The following is a 22,219-nucleotide window of genomic DNA, read 5'->3' as shown; positions in this document are numbered from 1 at the left end:
CGGCGTGCAAGCACATGTAATCCCATACTCTTAAGGGCTCCTTACAAATATAATTTCAGATCTTTTTACTAAATGGGTGAGTGCAGCGTTTCAGCTGAGTGGAAAAAGCCATTAGGTTACCATCAATTTCAATGATGAAGTGGAAGCAGGGGGGATAAGAGATGATGGCTGAACTCTCAGCGCTGAGCAGAGCGCTCACTCCCAAACTGACCTCTGATCTCTGTGAAGAAAAACAGCAATAGAAGAAAACCAAAAATAACATAGTAATTATATGATCTAATTTAGTGTTGATTTGTAAACCCCTTGACCTGTGATACCACTCAACTGGTATGTGTAATATACACCAATCAGGCAAAACATTATGACCACCTTCCTGAAATTGTCTAGGTCTCTCTTTTGCATCCAAAACAGTTGTCACTCATCAGAGAATGGACATGGGCCTTCTGAGGGTGTCCTGTGGTGTCTGGCAACAGAATGTTGTTAGTGGGGGCCTTTTGGTCCTATGGGTTGAGGGGAGGGGCCTCTGTGTGTAGAGGCCAGGTCAACACCTTGTGCTGTTCTTCATGTTTTTTTGAGTTGTTCCTAAACCATTTGTGTGTCTGTGTCAGGCTGCATCCTGCTGGGGATGGCTGCTGCCATCAAGGAGTGTCATTGCTATGGGGTGGGGGTGTCTGGTCTGGTCTAGGTGGGTGCTACATGTCTAAGTAACATCCACATGAATGCCAGGTCCAAAGGTTTCCCAGCAGAACATTGAATTGTTACAAGATGGTCAATGTTTTATTACTTCTCCTGTCAGTGGTTTTAATGTTGTGGCTCATCGGACATATGTCACTGTGGACAGTGAGTATTTTTGTTCTCATAGTGTCACATGTGTAGGTTTTAAAGTCTAAATGCCATTTAATCATCTTTAATTCTTGGTTTATCTTGAGTCACAAGGCAGGATGAAATGTACCCAAAAGCAGAACACAGATTCAGTGGTTTAGTGATCAAAAGTGATATTTATTTTAATCTTGGCAGGTTCTGGTGATTAGGCTGAGGTGGACCCTTGGCAGTGGTTGGTTGTAGCAGGTGGGCTGAGGAGTAGGCAGGTGGAAAGCAGGCTGTATTGGCTAGCTGATTCACGATCCTGGAAAAGCAAGAGTCACAGGTTATAAGAGGTCAAGCAGGAACGGCAATGAAGGACAAAAATCTAATTCTTAATTTTCTATTAGAGGCTACCTTGATCATTTCTACTTAAACTGACAAACTTGTCAGCCCTATCATTCACTTTATCTGACATTGTCTCCTGTTGCTGTTTGTCCTGGTTGCAGAGCAGGAGTTCATTGGATTGCCACACCCAGAGACTCACACACACTCAGAGGCAAAACAAGGACAAGAGACATGAGGGAGGGAAAACACCAGAAACACAAGGAATAGGTGAGAGACCGCGCTAGAGCCATGAGATGTTAATGTCCTAGTTGGAAAATGCCATTTAGAGACATTTTTTAAACTATGCCAGCAGCATGGCTTTTGGGAAGGAGTTGGAGAGCTGATGCTGTGAGTCCGTCTAACACGTTGGTGCAGATCGAAGTATTTCAACTACTGGATGGAGTTCTGGTAAGTATTATAAACACTAATTTCTCGTAAGAGGATAAAGCTGACTGCTTTGCTGATCCCCTGACTTTTCCTCCAGCTCCACCAGCTATGATATCTGTGACCTTTAGTAAAATGTCATAATGACTACTGAAGAGACTGCCATGAAATGGTACCTTAGCAGCCTCAGCTGTATTTTCTGTTTGGTGTTACCTTCTAATTTGTGATCACGTTTACACATTTAAGTGCCATTGTGGACACTGCAACAATTTCTAAAGGCAACATGTGTGGATGCTGATATTAGCTTCTAGGTCAAAGCTGCACAGCCACAAAGAGCTGCTTAGGTTACAACAGTACAAAATATAACCTGTGCTTTACCATGCCAAAATTTTAGGTACACTTGTGAAACTGAATGCATTCACATGTAACAGTCCTGCACTAAAGAATAAGAATAAGAAAACCTTTATTTGTCCCACAATGGGGAAATTGCACTTTGCAACAGCATGCAGAAATGACAGAGATAGAACAGATAATAGACATATTGCACAGACTGGTGTTATTACACCATAAGGTGTAACAATATTGCACATATTAGGAGTGCTCGCCATGGAGCCTAACAGCAGCAGGAAGGAAAGACATTCTGGATCTTTCCTTCACACATCGAGGGTGAAGCAGACTGCCACTGAAGCTGCTCCTCAGTCCCGTCAGGTCACCATGGAGGGGGGCTGGACTCATCGTCCAGCATGGAGGACAGTTCAGCCAGAACTCCCCCATCACCCACCTCCCCCACCGAGTCCAAGGGGCAGCCCAGGACAGAGCTGGACTTCCTGATGATCTTATCCAGCTTCTTCCTTTCCCTCTCTGCGATGCCACTGCTCCAGCAGACCACCCCACACAGGATGGCTGACGCCACCACAGAGCCTGCAGAGTGCGGCCAGTTCGAACGTCTTATATGGCAGCGATCTCACGTTGCCCATGGTAACCTTCATGATGGTTCTAGTGTTCAGTTTATGTTGAAACAGTGTCAGAAAAGTCGTAATTCGACTTTGTTTCTGATATTTAGCCCAGCCCATTGACTAAAATGGGGTTGTCGAAATAATAGGAACATGTGTCAATACAACACAATACGATTCAATGCTCCAACCCACAGCCTCCAAAATGAAAACACGATTGAATCAACAGTTCTCTCAGTACACTATGAAGTGTATATGCTTCTGCTTATACAATCAAAATGGTAAAATTTAATTTCAAGTCAAGCAGGTAGAATCTGTGGAGTAGAACAAAACAGATAACACCCTATAAGACGATGTAAAAAATATACAGAAATTGTATTTCTTTGCATTAATACAACTCAAAGAAAAGAGGCTTGAGCCATAATCAAACCAAAGTTTCACTCACTTTGACACATATACCTCGCTATATGCACATCTGTCAAATTAATGAATCAAACCAGACAGCCAAGAAAAGGCAACAGAGCTTAACTCCGCTATAAAATTCAGTCATTTTATAAAATTAAAGAAAAACACAATGAATCCTTTAAAACATTCATGTGTATGAACGGTAGTTGCTCAGTCGGCTAATTAGGCACTTCTTGAGCCTTCTGCAGGCTCTACTGTACACTTTAATGTGTCATATGGCAGACAGGGGGCGACTCACCTCTGTTTCTTTTAAAGGCTCTTTCTCCACACACTGCAAAAAGTAGGCATACAAATATTTTAACGTATATCTTGATGTACCTGGATTTGCTGTACATTCTGATTCTACGTGGCATAAACCACTTGGTTCCATGTCTAGGTCCAGTCCTCTTGGTTCTGATGAACTTAATTTAGCTTCGGATTTTATTTTAGATACCCACATGTCAGTCAGGATCTGCTTCGTTTTGTAAGAGGGCACAGTGACGCAGAAAACTCAAATAAATGTGTCCTGAAACCGAATTCATCTCAGCTCGTTGGAAACATTTGACGCTTTAGCTGAAGAAAGTTCATCATGTGGAACAGGGACCATGATTTATGGAGGCTGCCAGGAACACACACTTCTTGCAGTGTGTGACGTGTGGGGGCCGAGGAGAGGGCTGCTCTGATTTAAGTTACAGCCATCCTGATGTATGTTATCACTCTCCGAGAGGCTGACAGCGCGAGGAACGCGCTGCGCTGGAGAACTCGCTTTGGGAACTACCAGAAGTTCGTTTAGCGTGGATTTACGCAGCGGAGGCGCATGGCACAGTCGGACTGGCAGGACAGGATAATGCCGCTGCCGACTCTGAGTGACTTTTGAGAAAGAGAAAAGGAAGGAGACATAGAGTTGGGGAGACGGATACTTATGGTTTGGTGTCAGGGTGCAACTGCCGCCCGTGTCTCCTCTCCAAAGGGTGCGCTCTCCGTGGTCGCGCTGTGCTCTCCGGGTCGAGAAATGGGATGCAGAAGCGCGCTGGGATGCTGCCTGCTCGCGGCTCTGTCCTGTTTCCTCGTCCCCGGCTGCAGAGGTAACATAACCGTGGCGGTGATGCTCCCGGATAACTACCACAAGTACCCGTGGGCTCTGCCTCGCGTCTTCCCGGCCCTCCTCATGGCGCACGAGGACCTCCACAGCAAACACAAGCTGCTGCTCGGCCGCTACATCAACATCCTCAACTACAGCACCGAGGACCCCGCTGCCGGCTCATGCGCCGAGAGCCGCGCGCAAGTCGTGGCCGTGGACGCCAAGCTTTACATCCGCCCGGACGTTTTCTTCGGACCCGGGTGCGTGTACCCGCTCGCCTCCGTGGGACGTTTCGCGTCCCACTGGAAACTGCCTCTGTTCACAGCAGGGGGACCCGCGTACGGCTTCGACAAGCGGGACGAGTACCAGACCATCGTGCGCAGCGGGCCGTCCACAACAAAGCTGGGGGACTTTGCCAACGTCCTGCACTCGCACTTCAACTGGACGTCCCGGGCCGTGGTGATCTTCCACGACCTGCGGCAGGACGACCGGCCTCACTACTTTCTCTCTGAAGGGATTTACCTCAACCTGAAGGAGGAGATGAACATCACAGTGGAGGCCCTGCCGTACGACGACGACAAGTACTACAAGGATGTGATTGCTTTTATGAAGGAGGGAGGAAGAAGTAAGTTCATGCTGATGGAGAGGGAGTGATTTAAAGTTATAAAATGAGCTGTTTAGGACCTGAAATATTAGGCTACTGTTATACACATGCGCATATGATGGCAAAACATAAAACCAATCACTCATAACCTCCAAAATCAACTTCTTATCATCGTGTTTTAGTTTCCTGCATGAGCGGGTTTTTCAACTTGTCGTGTTGTCTTATCTCGAGGTAAAGCAGACCACCAGCTGGCTAGGATAAAGATACTGTCAGAGGACTGTGGAGGAAATTCCCAGCAAGCAGATGATCTGCAAGGGAAACAATTTAGTGCAGTATCACTCTGGATGGAAAATAAATGGAATCCGCGGCATTGTTTTCAGGGGTTTAACAGAACCCTGGAATTGGAGAGTCCACTTTTATAGAATGAGAAAATGTGTTGTTGTTTTATTTTTTTAGCCCCAAGCCAGTCCTATCAGAGGTGGACTGGTGTGCTGGGAAATCCTGTGTATTCCGTAGTTATTACAGAGGAATGTTTAGGCTGTGAGCAGTCTGCTGCTGCTGCTCGTGGTTTATTGCCTGTGGAGGACCACCACCTGCGTTTTTTAAAGAGAGAGAGAAGTTGTGCCATTGGAGGCAAAATACTATTTGCATGTGTCACTCTGTAACGGAAAAACAAAGGAGCTTATGTACAATCTATCCGATCAGTTATATATATTTCTGCTGTGCAGCCAAGCTCTCTTAAAAAACATAAATTGTGGGTATCCTACAAATCTTTAGTCACTGTCTGCAAATTATAAATGTAGAATCTGCAGAATCAGATTATATCACACCACAAGCGTGGAATAAGTCGATTTGCCAGCCTCAGACTATTAACTGTTTTATTAAGTCGCAAAACTGTCACGTTGGTATTAACGAATTATAACAGCAGCTGTTTTTTGTTTTGATGAAGGAGGACTCAGACAGCAGGGAGAGGCTCTTAAATCACTCGTCTCTTTTCTGCCCTTAAGTGTAATTAAGTGGAAATATTGCGGGGCAGACTTAATCATTGTTGCTCTTGTGAAAATTTAATTGCGTGGCTGAGTGTCTGGGTGGTGGCTTGTGCGCAGCTGCGAGGGTGCTGCGTATGTTTTTGTTTTTATTGTCGTTATGTAAAATTAAATTTGCGTTATTTTAAAATTGCACACTGTGCCCGGGTCTAGTCTCGTGGCTGGCTTTGTCTGTGGTAATTACTTAAAAAAAAAAAAGGCTTTACAGATCAATCCTTAGTGCATGAACTGCTTTCAAAACATTAGACTGTTTTTTTTTTTTTGTAACTATCAAAGTTAGAAATAGTTCAAGGAGCAGATCAATACCAGTCTTATGCCTGTGCATTGAGCTGAAATTAGGACGTAGTTAGCCTAGCTTAGCATTAGTCTTATTAATTAACACATGTGTTTAATCTGTGCATAATAGAAATGTAAAGATTTCTGAAAGGCAAATTTGAACAGAACACTTTTATGACTTGTCCTTTGAAGGCTCTTGCTTGGAGAACATGTTGTTCTGTACAGGACTAATTCTCAGAAATCTTGGTGACAGATGGTTAGAGATATTTGTTTTGTGTAAATGTTGCCTACATCTGCAAATTAAACATTAACGGCAACCACCAGGTGAGGGGAGAAAAACTTATATTTCCCTGTAATGTTTGAATTTGAAGAAATGTGCTTCAGACTTTGCTTACCTCTCACACAGAGTAATGTCAGCCTAAAGATTTTATTGCATATATTCAGAAATGCATAGCTGATCCTGATATGGAGCGACAGCGCATGGGTGTGTTGCAAAATATTTCTCTCCCTATACTCCTGGGAAACGTTTGAAGGGAATCCTTTTTGGAACCAGCTCAACCTCTCCGAGCGAAATCTGCTTCCCAACCAGTAAATCTTGCAGCATTATGGTTTCTGGCATAGCAAAACAAAGTGAGTTTTAAACATCCTAATCTGTTGTTACAGTAACGGCATCAACAAATAATGGAATAAATGCGGCGCAAAAGGTAATTAAAGAGCGGCACAGCAGCAAGGAAAAGAGGTGAAAGGTGCACTCACACCCCTCCTCCCTTCCCAGATGAAATATGGGGCTGCTGCGGTGAGCTGGAGGTCATGGAAGCTAATGGTTTTGTCAGGGCTTGTCCTGGCTCGGCTCACTTTTATCCCGTCAGATATCCTCCGGGCTACCAGCTATGTTTAGGCACCTGATTGCAGGTTGGGCTGAAACGGCGAGAGGCCGAGCTGAGGTGAGAAAGGAAAGCGGAGGCTTTTAACGTGAAGCCACACATCACTGGAGCTTTGACAGCTGACCGAGTTATTGCGTGTTGTTGGGGAGCTGAACACCCCTCCCACCGCTACCTCTAATTCCACAAATTCCTCTTTGTAATACCTGGAAAATGCAGATGTGGGAAGCAACCAAGCAGACTGACTGAAGTTTTCCACAAGTGGTAGCATTTTCTCTTGGTCCTCCACTGCATTTCAGAATCAAGTTTGCATCATTAAAACGTAATATCGGATATTTTTTCTTTCAGCACTTCAAAAATATATACACCGGTCAGGCATAACATTATGACCACCTTCCTAATATTGTGTATGCCTCCCTTGTGCCTCCAAACAGTTGTGACTCATCAGAGAATGGACATGGTCCTTCTGAGGGTGTCCTGTGGTGTCTGGCAACAGAATGTTGTTAGTGGTCTAGGTGGGTGCTACGTGTCTAAGTAACATCCACATGAATACCAGGTCCAACACTGAACTGTCACAAGATGGTCAATGTTAATCACTTCCCCTGTCTCCTGTCCATTTATAAAATATTTTGTGCTTATTTTAGTTTTTCCCCTCTGTAAAAAACACCAAGCCAACAGATCTCTGAAGGTTGTCTTACATCTAAGAAGTGCCTAAAAGCCAGAAAAATAGTGTGACAATGTTGAGTGAGTCCAGTGGAGCTAGATGTTGATCTCATTGCTAAATGGTAAGCACTGACATATAGATTGTTAACTGAGAGAAATGGATTTTGTCAAAATAAAGTCTGTAGGGTTAATCAAGTTAATAAGATCATATTTTTCACTGAACTTAGAATATAGTTCAGTATCAGTTGCGAGGATGATGGAAAAACCAGCAGGGACAATGTGACCTAGAATCATGTTTGTTTCAGTGCTTTCCAGCAGTATGCATTAATTATGGTATATACTTAATCAAATTAATCTGACCAGGACCTGCCTCAGCAGCAGACGATGGATTAGCCAGTTTTATAATGACTGATGTTCTTTTAGGATAATAATACTTGTAATTTTTCCTTTATTGATCCCTCGAGGGGAAATTCTTTGTCTGTTTATTCCATCCATCAGTTCTTTCAAACAGCAGTAAGCTTCCACCAGTGTGTCACCTGGGGAGCAGTTTAGGGGTTAGGTCACCTCAACCATGAACACTGGAGGATTCTAACTTATGACCTTTTCATTCCCAAAGCTGCTTCTCTAACTAGTACTTCAAGAGTAAATGCAGCTCATTTTTAAAGTATTGCATTCCTAACTCCCAGTAGTGTCAGCGTTCACTGTACGTCTGACACTTTCTTTCCACTGGCAACTGAACCTGTAAATAACCCCTCCCCCCACACACCAACACAGACTTTTTGAGCCTAATGCGTAACAATAACGCACCCTAACCCTAATTAATGTTTCTTAATGCACAATATGTACAGTACAATTTATCCTCGATTTATATTTTTTGCATACTTCATCACGGTTCAGTTTTCCTGACTTATGTGTATGTTCATTGTACTAACCACAACAACAAATTCCTCACATGTGTGAACATATGAGGCAATAAAGAGAATTCTGATTCTAAATCTGACTGAAACACAACTAAAAATGAATGAGCAGCCACTTCCATGCACAATGCAACAGTTTCTTCTTTTAATATGTAGATGTTGCATCTCTTGAGACCCCACAGTTGACAACAGATCAAACTAAACCACTGCTGAACTAACGTTAATACTTCCTAAAGTCTTCCTTTTTATTGTAAACTGAGTCAAATGCCTTTAGAGATTTTTTTCAAGACCCTCAAATATGCTAGCCTAGAACCCGGATCAACTGCCTTGTCTACAAATTTTTGTTGGTCTGGAACTGCTCTGGACAGAAGAGTAAAAGTGACGTAGTCATACACGTCATTGGAGCACGGTTGGGTTGAAAATGGCTTCTGTTGGAAAAGTGAGCTGTTTAGAGTTCGCTATTGAGTCTGTTGTTGAAGATATTTCCAGCAAAATAACTAAGCAAAACTAAGTGATTAACAGTTAATAGCAATTAAGTCCTTTGTCAAGAATGACGTCAGTCAAATTGAGTATCTCCCTTTTCACTGAATGGGCAACCACTTTGTACTTCATTTTGATCAATAATTCTTTCAGTTTTCACACGGAGGAGTAAATAATGTATTAAAATTGAGCTAAATAAAATGTTGAATCTACCCGTTTATTGGAACTTTAACGTGATGCCGCCGTGAACGGCCAATGGTAGGTTATAGCTGTGGGGCAACAGGGGCTCAAAGATTTGACACTGTGGCTCCTTAGACAGTAAAGTCACTTCAACTTCAATGGAATGAATTTGGAGCATGTTAATTAAAGGGTCGGTCCACCCAAACAACCACAAACAATATAGATTTTGTCCACTACATCTGTTGGTATTTGCACCGTGCCCCACTTCTCAATGGAACTGCTATTGATCAATAAAATAGTCCATATTTAATGTAATATTCAATACATTTATCACCAGTGCACTTTAACTCACTTGTATTATTTAAACAGACAAAACATGTGCATACTGCTGTTTTTTTTTAATATAATTTGGATGAACTGACTCTTTTGAAAAAAAGGTTTTGAATCCTTTTTTTCTAGATCTGGCATTGAACCCTGCAGAGGTAATCTATATTCCAGAGTCGATGCTTTTCAGCCTGTTAATGGCACATAAAAGGGAAAATCTCAGCTATCCGAGTAGAGGACTATCAGGCTGTTGCTTTTTTTTTTTTTTTTTTCATTTTTCGAGTGCACATGGTTTGAAGCTCCCAGATGAAAAGAGCGTCTCTTCACAATGCGGCTCAGGTAGCGCCTTGTGTAATATCAAAAATCCTTTTTCCTGCGGAAATACGCTCAACAAAAGTAGGTTCGATGAACGGCATGTTGCTCTCATGGATATATGCAAAGGAATGCTGCAGAGGCAAAGCTGCAAGTCATTTATTTTAGTCATAAAAGCCGACAGATTAGAAGATGAACAAACAAAGAGCTGCAGGGTAATCTCCCCTGATGAAGATTCAGGGACAACACAAACATGACACACAGCAGAAAATCCAGTAGAATCTAGACGATGAAAAACATCTTGAGTGCCGTAATTGGCTTGTGATTATCTATGAAGTATCAAACATGAAATGCCCCAAACCAAAACAAGTGTAATTAAGAATCTAAACCACGGGTTTGCCAACCTTTTATATTTTCTCCACACACCTGTATATGATCTTCTCAAATAGATCGATGGCAGCCAATTGGTTTTCTGAAACAGTCCCATTACGGCATTAATGGGAGACGTCGGCATCTGAAGTGTGTTTGTTATGTCCAATACATAAACTGAAACTGAAGCTTTGGGACAACGAGACCACTGTTTCGATCTCCTTTATGTCTGTGGCTGAGGTGCCTTGAGCAAGCACATAAAACTCCCCAAACTGCCCCCCAGGCACCTTGCTCAGAGCGTGCTCATTTGGATGGGGTTAAACGCAGAGAACACATTCCTCTCATGTGTGTACATGCAGGTATATACTGTACATGGCAAATAAACTTCATTAGCTTTGAAATCATATCGTCCCTTCACAGCGCGGTAGTAAATGCTACTGGTCTGTGACCTGGCACACGGAGACCTGCGATCTAAATCACTCAAGCTGAGTTTATCACATCTTAAAGCTTTCTTAAAGCACGTAGAAAAATCAGTATTCACCACAAATCAGCTCATTTTGATTAGTTCTTTATAATCAAGTATCATTTTCTTACTTGATCCATCTTTTATCTTTTTTTTTTCTATCCTGTTCCAGACACTACAAACAAAAACAGACCTGGGAACATGTAAGTTAAAATGCTCCCTGAGGTGTACTGAAAGTTATGAGTAGAAAATAAAGAAGAAGATGGAAAACTGGAGCGGTAACAGTAATGACAGTCATGCCCACTGTGGAGTTATGTTCTCCTGTGAGGGCTCAATGGCAGCATGAAGCACAATTATGTTACCTACACTTTTATTTACACTCGAGGCTGTTTCAGAAATTACCCAGTTTACTGCGTTGTACAGTAGTATGTTTACTCTCTGCCAGACACAATGGAGTGCCGTAGTAAACTGTGCTTTATGTTGACAATCCCACAATGCAGTTCTTTGAATTTTATGGGTCCAGAAATTATAGCTGTACATCTCTACACGATGAAGCCAAGTGATAAATGCCTGAAATTTCAATTCATCGCTCACTATGCCGTGAAAGAGGGATTTAGCCTAGCCCTGTTGTCAGTTTATTAGTTGTACCTAGCTAAACCCTATGAAGTGGATTACAGCTGTCTTTCAGTAAATGCTAAATTTCTACTATTCACCTTTTATTGAAAGAGTTTCAGAGAGGTGTATGTGCTGCTGTTGAATCATATTGCACTGGGACGTGTTTCTATTATTTTGTCATCCCCATATACACAGATGGGGCCAGATTAAAACAAAATCAGAGCTACAGGCTTCCTGATTTAGGTGCCAGATAAAGCAGTTGTTATAAAACGACTTGATGGGTCTTCCTTCCTTACTTGATAATTTGATTTGTGCCTCTTAACAAGTCCCACAGTGACACTTGAAATGTGTTGTACTGCACTGACACTGGGCAGGAGCTTTTTCAGAAGTGCGACAGAAACAGAGCAAGTGGTCTTTGAGGATTCATTGCCTTGTTTAGTTTCAATAAGGATGAGCAGAAAAAGACCATCACCACTGCTGAAGTGTGACGGCTTTTGTCTAACGCGTCACATCTGCATGAGCCTGTTTGGTGAATCCTTTGTGCCTTGTGAGTATGTAATTTGAATCTCATGAAAGAAGGCGGACTCTGCAAGTGCAATGAAAATCGCTGAAAGGCATTACATAATAATATACCATTAATAGCTTCCAATCTGAGTTTCATTGTGGTCGTGGTAATAGTGAGATTATCCTCAATGGCAGCGTGTTTATCCTTAGAAAAACAAGTGCGGGGCACAGAAAAAACATTCCTCTTATGTTATTAAGTCGGTTTTCAGATTTATCTTGTAATTCTACATTTTATCACATCTACGGTTTCCTTGATCCAATTTTTTTGGTTTAAGCCTCTTTTTAAAATGAGTGCTATTATCTGGAAGTGCAGCAAGTTGCCAGACAGCAGACTTACCAACAGAAAAGCACTCTGCACAGCTCTTACATCTGTCGTACATACGTGTAATTATTATATGCCATATTTCAGTGATGGGTTTTTATAAATTTTCATTTGCATTCAGATCTGGGTCAGCATCGGAAGACACACAGTAAAAGACAGCCACAGGATATTCAGTGTATGCCAAGTTGTTCATGACAAATTAGTAAATGCGCCAAGGTTGAGTAATCCTTTAAAGTATAAATCTCAAAAATGTTTATTTGAATAAATCTCTGTTAAGTCACTGCCTATCACTAAATGTAGTAACACAATTAGGTTCTTGAGCTTATGGCTTACTGATTAAATTATATGATTGTCTTTGCACTTAAAGTATTATGAAATTGACGTGTGTGGTGATTTTCTTGTCAAATCACATCCCTACACAGTTAGTGTTGAGGTACATTTGGATGAGGCTGTGTTTTCAGTGTTCACAAGAAAAATTCATATGAAAAGTCACCTCTTTTCGGATTTGTATAATTTTATGTGGTTGTACAATATCAAAGCAAGATATTCGAGATGAAAAGCCATGCAATAACCAGACAAATAACTAGCTCTCCAGGTACTCCGGCTTCCTCCCACCATCCAAAGACATGCTTGTTAGGTTCATTGGTGATTCTAAATTGGCCTTTTGTGTGTATGTGAGTTTGAATGGTTGTCTGTCTCTCTGTGTTAGCCCTGCGATAGACTGGTGACCTGTCCAGGGTGTACCCCCGCCTCTCGCCCGATGACAGCTGGGATAGGCTCCAGCAGACCCCACCACCCTTAACAGGAATAAGCGGTTACAGAAGATGAATGAATGAATGAATGAATGAATAACTAGCTAGATTTTCTGCATGAAGATGCTGAGCCTGGTGTTGTTCACTCAATGCCAGCTTGGTCTAATTGGTCTAGTTTTTGGTAAGCTCTGAGTTCACGATCGGTGACATTTGTGCTGACATTTTCATAAATGGCGGTAAAACTGTGAGCCTTAGTGACTTCTAGATGTTGCCTAGCAATGATGTTGTCATCTAAAATGAGGCTTTTTAATAACCTTCAAAGAGCTTTTCATTGGAAACTGAATTAAGGGCTTTCAGAGACTTTTAAGACCTGAAACAATGCTAGTCTGTAAGCTAGAACAACTAATTTGGAACCCCTCCAGTGTGCCAGTACTGGTAATGCTTTGACAAAGGGTCAAACAAATTGTTTGGGCAGGCTTTTTTTGCGGTGATGGGCATAAGAGAAACAAGGACATACTCATGCACCTCGCTGGAGAGCCATGGAGCTGAATTTGTTTCCAACAAATTGCTGCTGTTGGAAAAGTTATCTGTTTAAAGTCTGATGTCGCGCCTGTTGTAATAGATACTGACAGCAACATAACTTAAACCTAAAGTCACCTACTTCATCGCTCTGATTTGTTGAAAGACTATTCAATTGCATGCAGAGTTTGTTTTGTGGTGCTGCCTTCGGATGATGTCATGTTTACTGTGTTCATGAGGTGTCAGTACTAGTATTGGAATATACGCCTTTCATCACACCTTTGCACCTCCTACATTAATTTACCTAGTTGTTGGCTTGCTAAACTGTTTCTAGCCGCCAGCAGTTGCCAAGCAGCGGTGTTCTCACAATTCATGGCCAACGTTGCCACTTAAACCTCCAGCACTTTTGAGTTCACAACTTCCCATGTAGTCACCATGAGTGCAGAAAGCCAATTGAAGGTGTTGTTCCATCACCCAGCAGTTCTGCCAGAGAGAGTAGGTAGGAGTAACACATTCATGTAGCTAATGTGGAGCTAATGCATCACAGTGGCTCTTCACCATTATGTCTCTGTTATGGAGGTGTTGAACTGACAGAAAACAAAAAGCTATTTCACTTATATTAGGGGAATTTAGGGACGGACACAGAACAACCAGTGAGGTCGAGTCTGGATGTAAAGCAAACTTAACAGGATTTATTTAAATACAAAGGTAGCTGAACATCTGCTTGAAGCATACACAGTGTATTGAACAATACACAGGGGGCACCAACCAATAATCCTAGTGTGTATAAACAAAGGGTTACCCACGTGAGGTGGTGTAGAGGGTACCCCAATCTCAACTATAGTCCACACCTTCCACCACAACTAACATAACTGGTACTCAAAGGTTCACACACATAAGAAACAAGGTAGGGAACAGAAATCAAAGTAACAGCCAAGCAGTAAAGCAGAAGCAGAGATAGATAGATAGATAGATAGATAGATAGATAGATACTTTATTAATCCCGAGGGAAATTCAAGCATCCAGTAACAGTTACATACATTGAACATAAAATACAAAAGCTATATAAAAAATAGAAAGTGACTAGAAATAAAATGTTTATACAACTATAAACTATGTTAAAAATATAAAGTGACCTGTTAGAAATATAAATATAAAGTGACCTGTTAGAAATATAAAGTGACCAGTAGAAGTAGAAGGTTTTTTTTTTTTTTAATAAATATGAGAGCAGAGCAGCAGAGCAGCAGAGAGTGGATCCTGTGGCTGGATCTCTTTTAAAGTAGGCCCTGGGAGGTCGTAATTGGATGATCTTGGGCCAAACCAACCAATCACTAGGCACTGTCAGACGTCCCAAGCGTGGAATCAAATGATAACAAACAGGGGAGGGGGACAGAGAGAGAGAGAGAGAGAGAGAGAGAGAGAGAAAGAGAAACAGAGAGGGAGGAAATACACTGCCCCTGCCTGACACGTTACTTATTTTCAAGTTTTTGAGATAACTGTTAAATCAGACAAAAGACTTGATTATAAACAATTCTTGTAACAATCTTAAAAATGTGAAATTGTAGTACATAATAACAGGCTGACAGGAGATTCTATGCAGTGTAGAGTTAGCAGGAACAGGGCTGAGTCTGTGAAGTGGAACAACTGATAGCAAACAAATTAGGGTGCTTGTGAGCACAGTAGAACTGTTACAACACAGGAGGACATTTTCCCCCGGCTGTGCAGCGCATTTATTTTGGGAGAGGTCCAGGAGACAGCAGGACTGCTTTGGCATGGCGAGCCATGTTGGAAGAGATGAGAGTCGGGGTCGAAGCAGCAGTCGAGTTTGGTCTAACGCATGAGGAAATGTCTGCTAACCGGGAGCATTGCCTCGGTGTTGGCAGCCGCCGCTCTGACATACGCTACGAATGGAAATAATGCTAAAAAGTTTTTTATCCATGACTCAACAGTGGCGGGGTGTAGGTGGCAGTGTGAAGGTAGTGGCCAGAGACGCAGTCAGAGCCCGTACCAAAGGTCTCCATTTAGATTTTGCAAACAAATAAGTGGCATGAGCAATTCTTTCTGAGAGTTGGCACTTTACAGATGGAAATGTTTGCTGTTTCTGAAGATTGATCACATGCAGAAAGTAGGGGCTGAATGTCAAATTTGCAGTTTTCTTTTTTTTTCTTTGAATCATTTCCTGTAAGTCGACCATTTAGAATATGGTAAAAAGTTTTGTTTGATTATTGTATCTCGAAGGAGTTTTTACATCCAGCCCGATATTTCCGCATCGCTCTTCTTTCTTTGGTTGTTTTCACTGTATGAAGTTTACAGAACTAATATTCAGCCTCATCTTTGAACAATTTTTGTTTCCATCCTGGCTCGCATTTGCTCAGTTGTTTTTTCATTCTTCATCTAACAGACGATTGTGTTGAAGCCTGACGTTTATTAGAATCAGACATTGCAAAAGTTGAACTCCTCGCCAGCTGTCAGAACGCATTATCCATTACCAGCGCCGTGTTGTTCATTTCAATATGTGAAACCACAAGAAATTTGGAGGACTACGTGACACAACTGTGGTTCTAACAAGGATTATTGGGACTGTCAGAATGGCAGCGAGGTACTGTGTAGATCAATTAGGTCGCTCTGAAGCGTAAAAACATTTAATCAAACTGAAGTGCAACCACAAGAAGCCCACAGAATCTTGTGCAGTGCGTAATTACTCCAAAAAAATGTAGAACTAAAAAACAGCTTAAGGCTTTAAAGGTGATTTTTGTGAATGTTTTGAAATTCAATATAGCTGAGGTAGACCACATCAAAACTGAACAAGCTGTACAATTCTGGGTTTTGACTGAGCTGCGACAAAATTCAAAGGAGACAAGCAAACATTGGACCAGTGAAGAGACTAACAAAACCCCACCAACTTTCCACGGGCTCCTCCTGCTGCTCAGGACAACCATTAGGCCTCCAGCTAACAGGTTTCTAATTACTCCATCACTCTTGCTCATTCCTGCTGCAGATGTGAGATGCCTCTTCACGCATGTTAACCCATGCATCCAGAGTTTATCCATGCATGTGCAGCGCATGTAAGTTGTTGGGTGTAAATGATGTGAAACTGACCCATCAACCGATGGATGACTAGACAACATTGGACACATTGCAGCATTTCTCTGCAGTGGTAGTTTATTACTTTTTATGATATTCTGATTTTGTCCTCACTGTTGAGTTCAGACTACATGATACTGGCATGAAAGCTGTAAGCGGTCGAGTCCAAGAATTTTTTTCCTGTAATGGATGTCTTAGTTGATGACAACTAAAGCTGATGTTTCAACAAATAGACTAGCATGCCAGAATTTTCTTTTATCTTCCTTCCCATTGTATAATAACTTATACAACACCGCTGTGATTTTGACCAATAGGAGCTCCAAGTGCTATTTTGCAGACATCATAGCTAAATAAAAGACAGGTTTAGTGACCTACAGTGACAACTTGGTCCAGCCTACGGACTGGCCCACAGTCTTTGGTTCTTGGCACCTCCTTTCCTATGATATCATGAGAGATGTTGATCAATGACATGTAGTCCATTTACGAGAAGAATTATGCTCTCTATAATCATGTATCTGATGCAGTCACTCTCATCTTACAAAAATTGAGTGCTCTGAACCCAGGAAAAGATGGCCATCAGTATTTGAAAGAAGAAAATAATTGATCAGGATAAATAAATATGTTTGTTGTTTCTCTTCTGTCTGCAGTCGTCTACATCTGTGGGCCTCTGCAATCGTTCCTGAACATCATGAAGGTGTTTCACAGCGAGATCCCGGATCCAGAAAACTATGCCATCTTCTATCTGGATGTGTTTGCTGAGAGCTTGAAGAATCGCAAACCGTGGGAGAACCAAGAGTCTGACTGGGCCGATCCAATTGAGGTCTTTAAGGTACAGTAAACATGGAACATACACACACATGCTCAGATTGCCGATTAATTCAATGTAATGTGAGCCCTGAATGTTTCACCTGCTTTGTAAGTGGAAATAATACAACACCATCATTTGGCGTGAGAGGTCTGTGGCGGACGGTACCATAATTAGTAAAAACCATGTTTCAATTAACTTGAGTTGAATTGAGTAAACATTAATCAAAACATGGTGCTGGAAAGGGAAAAGGAGGTGAAGCTTTTATGGTAATGACAGACATGTATAAGAAAAGCTTACATACACTCTGACGAGCTTTGGAGGTTTCATCAGTTTCGCCAGTGGGTGGGCAAACTGAGTCTCCCAGTCACAAAGGAACCAAACCACCCCTGCCCCAACCCTCGTGACCACTTTAGGGAGTGAAATTCTTGCTTGACATTAATGAATGAGGGGATGTGTTTTCACAGGAAGCAATTTAGCCCTGCAAACGAGTGCACTGTCTGAGAAATAAGAAAGCAGGAACAGATGTGTCGTTCATCTAATTAATCTCCTTAAATGTCACACAGCCTTCTCTTAATTCAGTGTTCACAAGATTTTGAAGGAGAGTGACTTTAGGGATATAAATCTAGTATAATCTTTCAGTCCTTTTTGGAGAGTTGGGAATAGAATGTCTTCATATGAATTACATTTATAATGTAATTTATAATACCCCTCACTGTCATTTTTATCATTAAATACTTCTGAAATGTGTAATATACTAACAGTAGCCTGACATGACTACACTCAATTCTAATTGGAATAAGAGTCTAGTAACATGACATTTGGATTTCATTATGGTGTTTCAACTGATACACACACAACAAAAAAACTCTGCATGCGGTTGTTTAGTCCTACATTTCTTGAAAACAAATTCAACTCCATGGTGCTCAGATGACAATACATAAGTACATCGCTGTTACTCTTCTGCTGTTACTGCATATAGCCCGCCCAAACTTGGCCCGGCAGATCTTTGCCGGAGCATAATCAGCTCCCAATGGAGTGGCTATACCAACTTTCCACCACAAAAACCTGTAGAAGGAAGCTTTCAGGCTAGGCTAACAGCACTGCTAAAGTCAATCCAAATAGGTCATTTTAAAATTTTTTCAGAAACTATGAATTGGTATTAAACTGTTTGAGAATTAAATAAAATGATCCCACTATCTGCGTATCTAATTTCAACTCCTCGTAACCTTGGGTGGAGAACAAAATCTTGGCTCCAATTTTGCTGATTGTGCAATTTGTCTGTAGGCCATAACAAGGCTCATTATGGCAACATGCTTCCTTTATAGCAATAATTGCTTGTGGATGTTTGTGGCAGGGTTCCAATAACTGTTGTAACATGAATAATAATCATAAAAATTACTTCTTAGATGTGCTTGAAACTTGTTCTTGTAACTGTAAGTATAATGACTAAATCAAAGTTTATAATATTTACACTGACATGTTTGGCTAAATATTTCTCTCTCCAAACACCTCATTAAAGGTCTCCTTTTACTATTTGTTGTGTTACAGCAATTTACAGCCAACATTTCACGAAGCAACCTAGGTCTCTAGCAGCAACCTGCTACTCAATCTTTCAGCCTCGTAGGACCAGCATCATTTCACAAAACACATAAGTTAGTGTCTGTGAAGGTTCTCAGTCATCCAGGTCATGGTATATCCAAAAAAGGTTTAAAAAGGCAACTGGACTTGTAGAGTTTTTTCAGAAGACGTTTCACCACTCATCCGAGTAGCTTCTTCAGTTCTGGTCCTTCTATAAGTTAGTCTTATAGAAGGATTGATTAAATCGGTCTTTGTTTACTAGAAAGACTAAAAGCTTAATTTTTTTGTTTGTTTTTTTTCCAATATTTATGTTGCAAAGAAAATAATATCCACCACATATAGTCGATAGAAAAGAAAGCAAATACTGTTTCACTGTGTACATGCTATGGTAATGGTTTCTTAAAAGGGTTTACACTGCTGGAACTGCGAGGCTTTGTGATTTCAAACGCTGTATGGTTGGATTCAGAATAGCCCAGTGACATTCAAAATACAGCAGCGTAATTCTCAGGCCAGTGAGTGTTCTTGCCTTATGTTTATTCCCATTGAGTATTCAAAACCAAAACAAAGACAAAGCTTTATTTAAAGTGTGCAAGTGTTTTTCTTTCGCTTGTAGACTAAGGAGACGAACAGTCATAAAAGGCTCTTATAATGTAATATTTTCTTATTAGTTGTTAAACTCAAACCAATAAAGAATTTCAGTCATTAAATGTATTTTTATTTGACTGAGTGGTAAAATTAGCATCTTGTTTAAAGACGGTTAAAGTAATTTCTAGAAAATTACAGAAAGTAAGGTGAAAATTTAGGAACGTCAATAATTAGACGGTTGGCATCCCCGCCGTCAGCAAAACTGGTATTGTGCTTTGCATTATTGAAACACTGTACATGCTGTTTCTTAGTTACACCTTATTTTATTATACATTTATATGTTGTACGTGACATTTTTCTAGAAATTTCCAGTAAAGCTAGCTAATTAGCTACACCAAAAACGGACATTTGAGTGGTTTCACAGTGGCTAGTAAAGGCAAGGTGTTATGAGTGAAAGGTGTTGTCAGTTACAGGTTTGTGTTTGTGGTATCAGTTCACCGCAGAAATACTGTAATGATTTTAGTAAAAGAACGACACCAGCTCAGTAATGAATGCTAGCTTTGGTTAGATGCTAAGTGACCATTAGTCTGTGAGTCAGCAGTTTCTAAAACTTAACAACAAAAAGAGGTACATGATGATGCCCAGAGCATACAGTTTGGGATTTTGAATACATTATATCCAAAATTCAAGTATATCTTTAAAAAAGAAGAGGGAAATCCATAAGAGATTCTGTGCTACATAGTTATTTTACGTTACTTTATGTTATGGTAGAACTTGTGCTGTCCAAGCTAATTCGATGATAATGCATTAATCTTAATCCCGTTTCAGTTTTTTTGATGCACATTGAATGCACTAATGTAGTGGATGTCAAGCAGAAACACACCTTCTTGAATAGAAAAGCTCTTTTGAATGGCACGTTTAGCGTTAAAGCCCTGGTTGATGAGTCGCTTGACAAGTAGCTTGCATTGACTGTCGATGTGAAGTGACTCACGTACGTTAAGTCTCAAATACCACTCGCTGGCCAAGCACACACCTGATACAGAGAGCCCTCCTCCCACTCATCAAAGACAGACCATGACAGATAGTTTGCGATGCAGACACACCATTTTTGATCATGCAGAGCATGACTTCTGGGAACTGATTATACTCCAGTAAAGATCTGCTGGAATAATCAAACCATTTGGGTGGGCTTTATATGGTGATGGAGAGAATAGTAACAGCCACATAGGCAACCATGTAATCTGAGTGCCATGGAGTTGATGTTTACGACAAAATGACTCTGATTGTTTGTAGGACTATCCAGTTGCATGTAGAGGTTGAAACATGCACGATAATGAAATCCAAATGGTACGTTACCAGACTCTATTCTAATAAGAGTTGAGTCTGGTTCCTTTCCCCTCTTTTTGGGAGAATATTTTCGACAGTATTTGTCATGATTGTCATTGTTTTCCTTGGTTGAGAACAGTTTTAAAAACTTAAAAGTATCCCTTTAAGGTACAATTAGAACAGATTAAAAAAAAAAAAAAAAAGGTAATTGCTTGTTAACTATGGATTTTTTTTTCACTTAAATTCCCATGTGAATCCCATTTGATCATGTAGTTGTGTTAATATTTCCCCCTCTCTGTACCTCTTGCAGTCTGTTTTCATCATATCTTACCGGCCTCCTGACAACCCGGAATACAAAGACTTTCAGAGGAAACTCCATGCCAGAGCTCAGAAAGATTTCGGTGTCCATTTGGAGCCATCCTTGGTAAGTTATAGCTTATGAAATCTTTGTGAGTTTACAAAGCATCACAACCTCTTTAGTCTTTTACAGAATATTCTGTGCAGATTCAAATTATCCCACTGTGCTCTATAATTCTCTGCATTTAATGATGAATGATACTTACAATAACATTTGCAATTAATACTTCTATTATTGCTGCTTTCCCTTCAGCGATCATACAAGTACAATAATGTGTACTTTAGAAATTAAATAATAATTTACTTGAGTTGTCTTTAGCCAGAATTGTCTAATATCATGCCTTTGAGCGCATGAACCCTGGTATAAAAGATAAATGTTTTTAACTATTTCCTCATTAACGGCATTAAGAAAAAAAACAAAAAACAGTATACTGTATACAAAAAAAAAAAAAGCATGGTAAATGCACAAATTCCTGTCATAACAGGTTTGTTGTTCAATCTGTCTTCTTGCAGATGGACTACATCGCCGGCAGCTTCTATGATGGTTTTGTGCTGTACGCAATGGCCTTGGAGGAGACGTTGGCAGAGGGTGGATCCCAGAATGACGGCATAAACATCACAATGAGGACACAGAACCGCCAGTTCTGGGGTGAGCAAATAGCATTAAAACATATTAATGCGAAGGAACAGCTTCATCGTATATAATGATGGATGAACCGTGATTTTCTGAGGAGAGGATTTGAAGCTCAGTGGGGTGTCTCTGGCCGTTGCCATCTTGGTAGTGTGTGATTCGCCTAAATGTAATGCCCTGCTAACCCAAAAATGGGCAAATAAGAAGAGCTAAGGTGATGTGACACCTAGGCAACCTGTGATAGCACCTACTTATCACTCACTTTTTAAGCGCTGGTAAATGTAAATGGTTTACATACAAAATCACCCCCTGCACATAATTATATATGGAGACTGAAACCATTTTTGGTACAAACCTGTAAATCCTAGCATTCCATGTTAACATGCAGGTCCATGGGGATTGACTCACTTTCTTTTGGAGTCAGCCTCAAGTGGTCATTTCAGGAAATGTACTTCTGTAATGGTTTCATTTTTCAGCTACAGAGGTTGAAGCTTGGACTTCATATGTACCTGT

At 40.9% G+C, this 22,219-nt stretch overlaps 1 protein-coding gene across 1 annotated transcript in view; it reads left to right on the top strand.

The window, feature by feature from the left end:
• Positions 1-2,167: 2,167 nt before the first annotated feature.
• The window catches only part of npr2 (natriuretic peptide receptor 2), a 64,446-nt gene continuing 44,394 nt past the window's right edge, over positions 2,168-22,219 (top strand). Inside the window, exons 1-4 of the mRNA XM_084572473.1 lie at positions 2,168-4,675; positions 17,069-17,250; positions 21,029-21,142; positions 21,589-21,724. Of these exons, the coding sequence (XP_084428599.1) occupies positions 3,892-4,675; positions 17,069-17,250; positions 21,029-21,142; positions 21,589-21,724 (1,216 nt within the window). The 5' untranslated portion in view covers positions 2,168-3,891. The remainder of the gene's footprint in view (positions 4,676-17,068; positions 17,251-21,028; positions 21,143-21,588; positions 21,725-22,219) is intronic.

Source organism: Chelon labrosus (assembly GCF_963514085.1).
Source record: "Chelon labrosus genome assembly, chromosome: 22".
Classification (NCBI taxonomy): Eukaryota; Metazoa; Chordata; class Actinopteri; order Mugiliformes; family Mugilidae; genus Chelon; species Chelon labrosus.
This window is presented reverse-complemented; position numbering and strand designations above follow the sequence as displayed.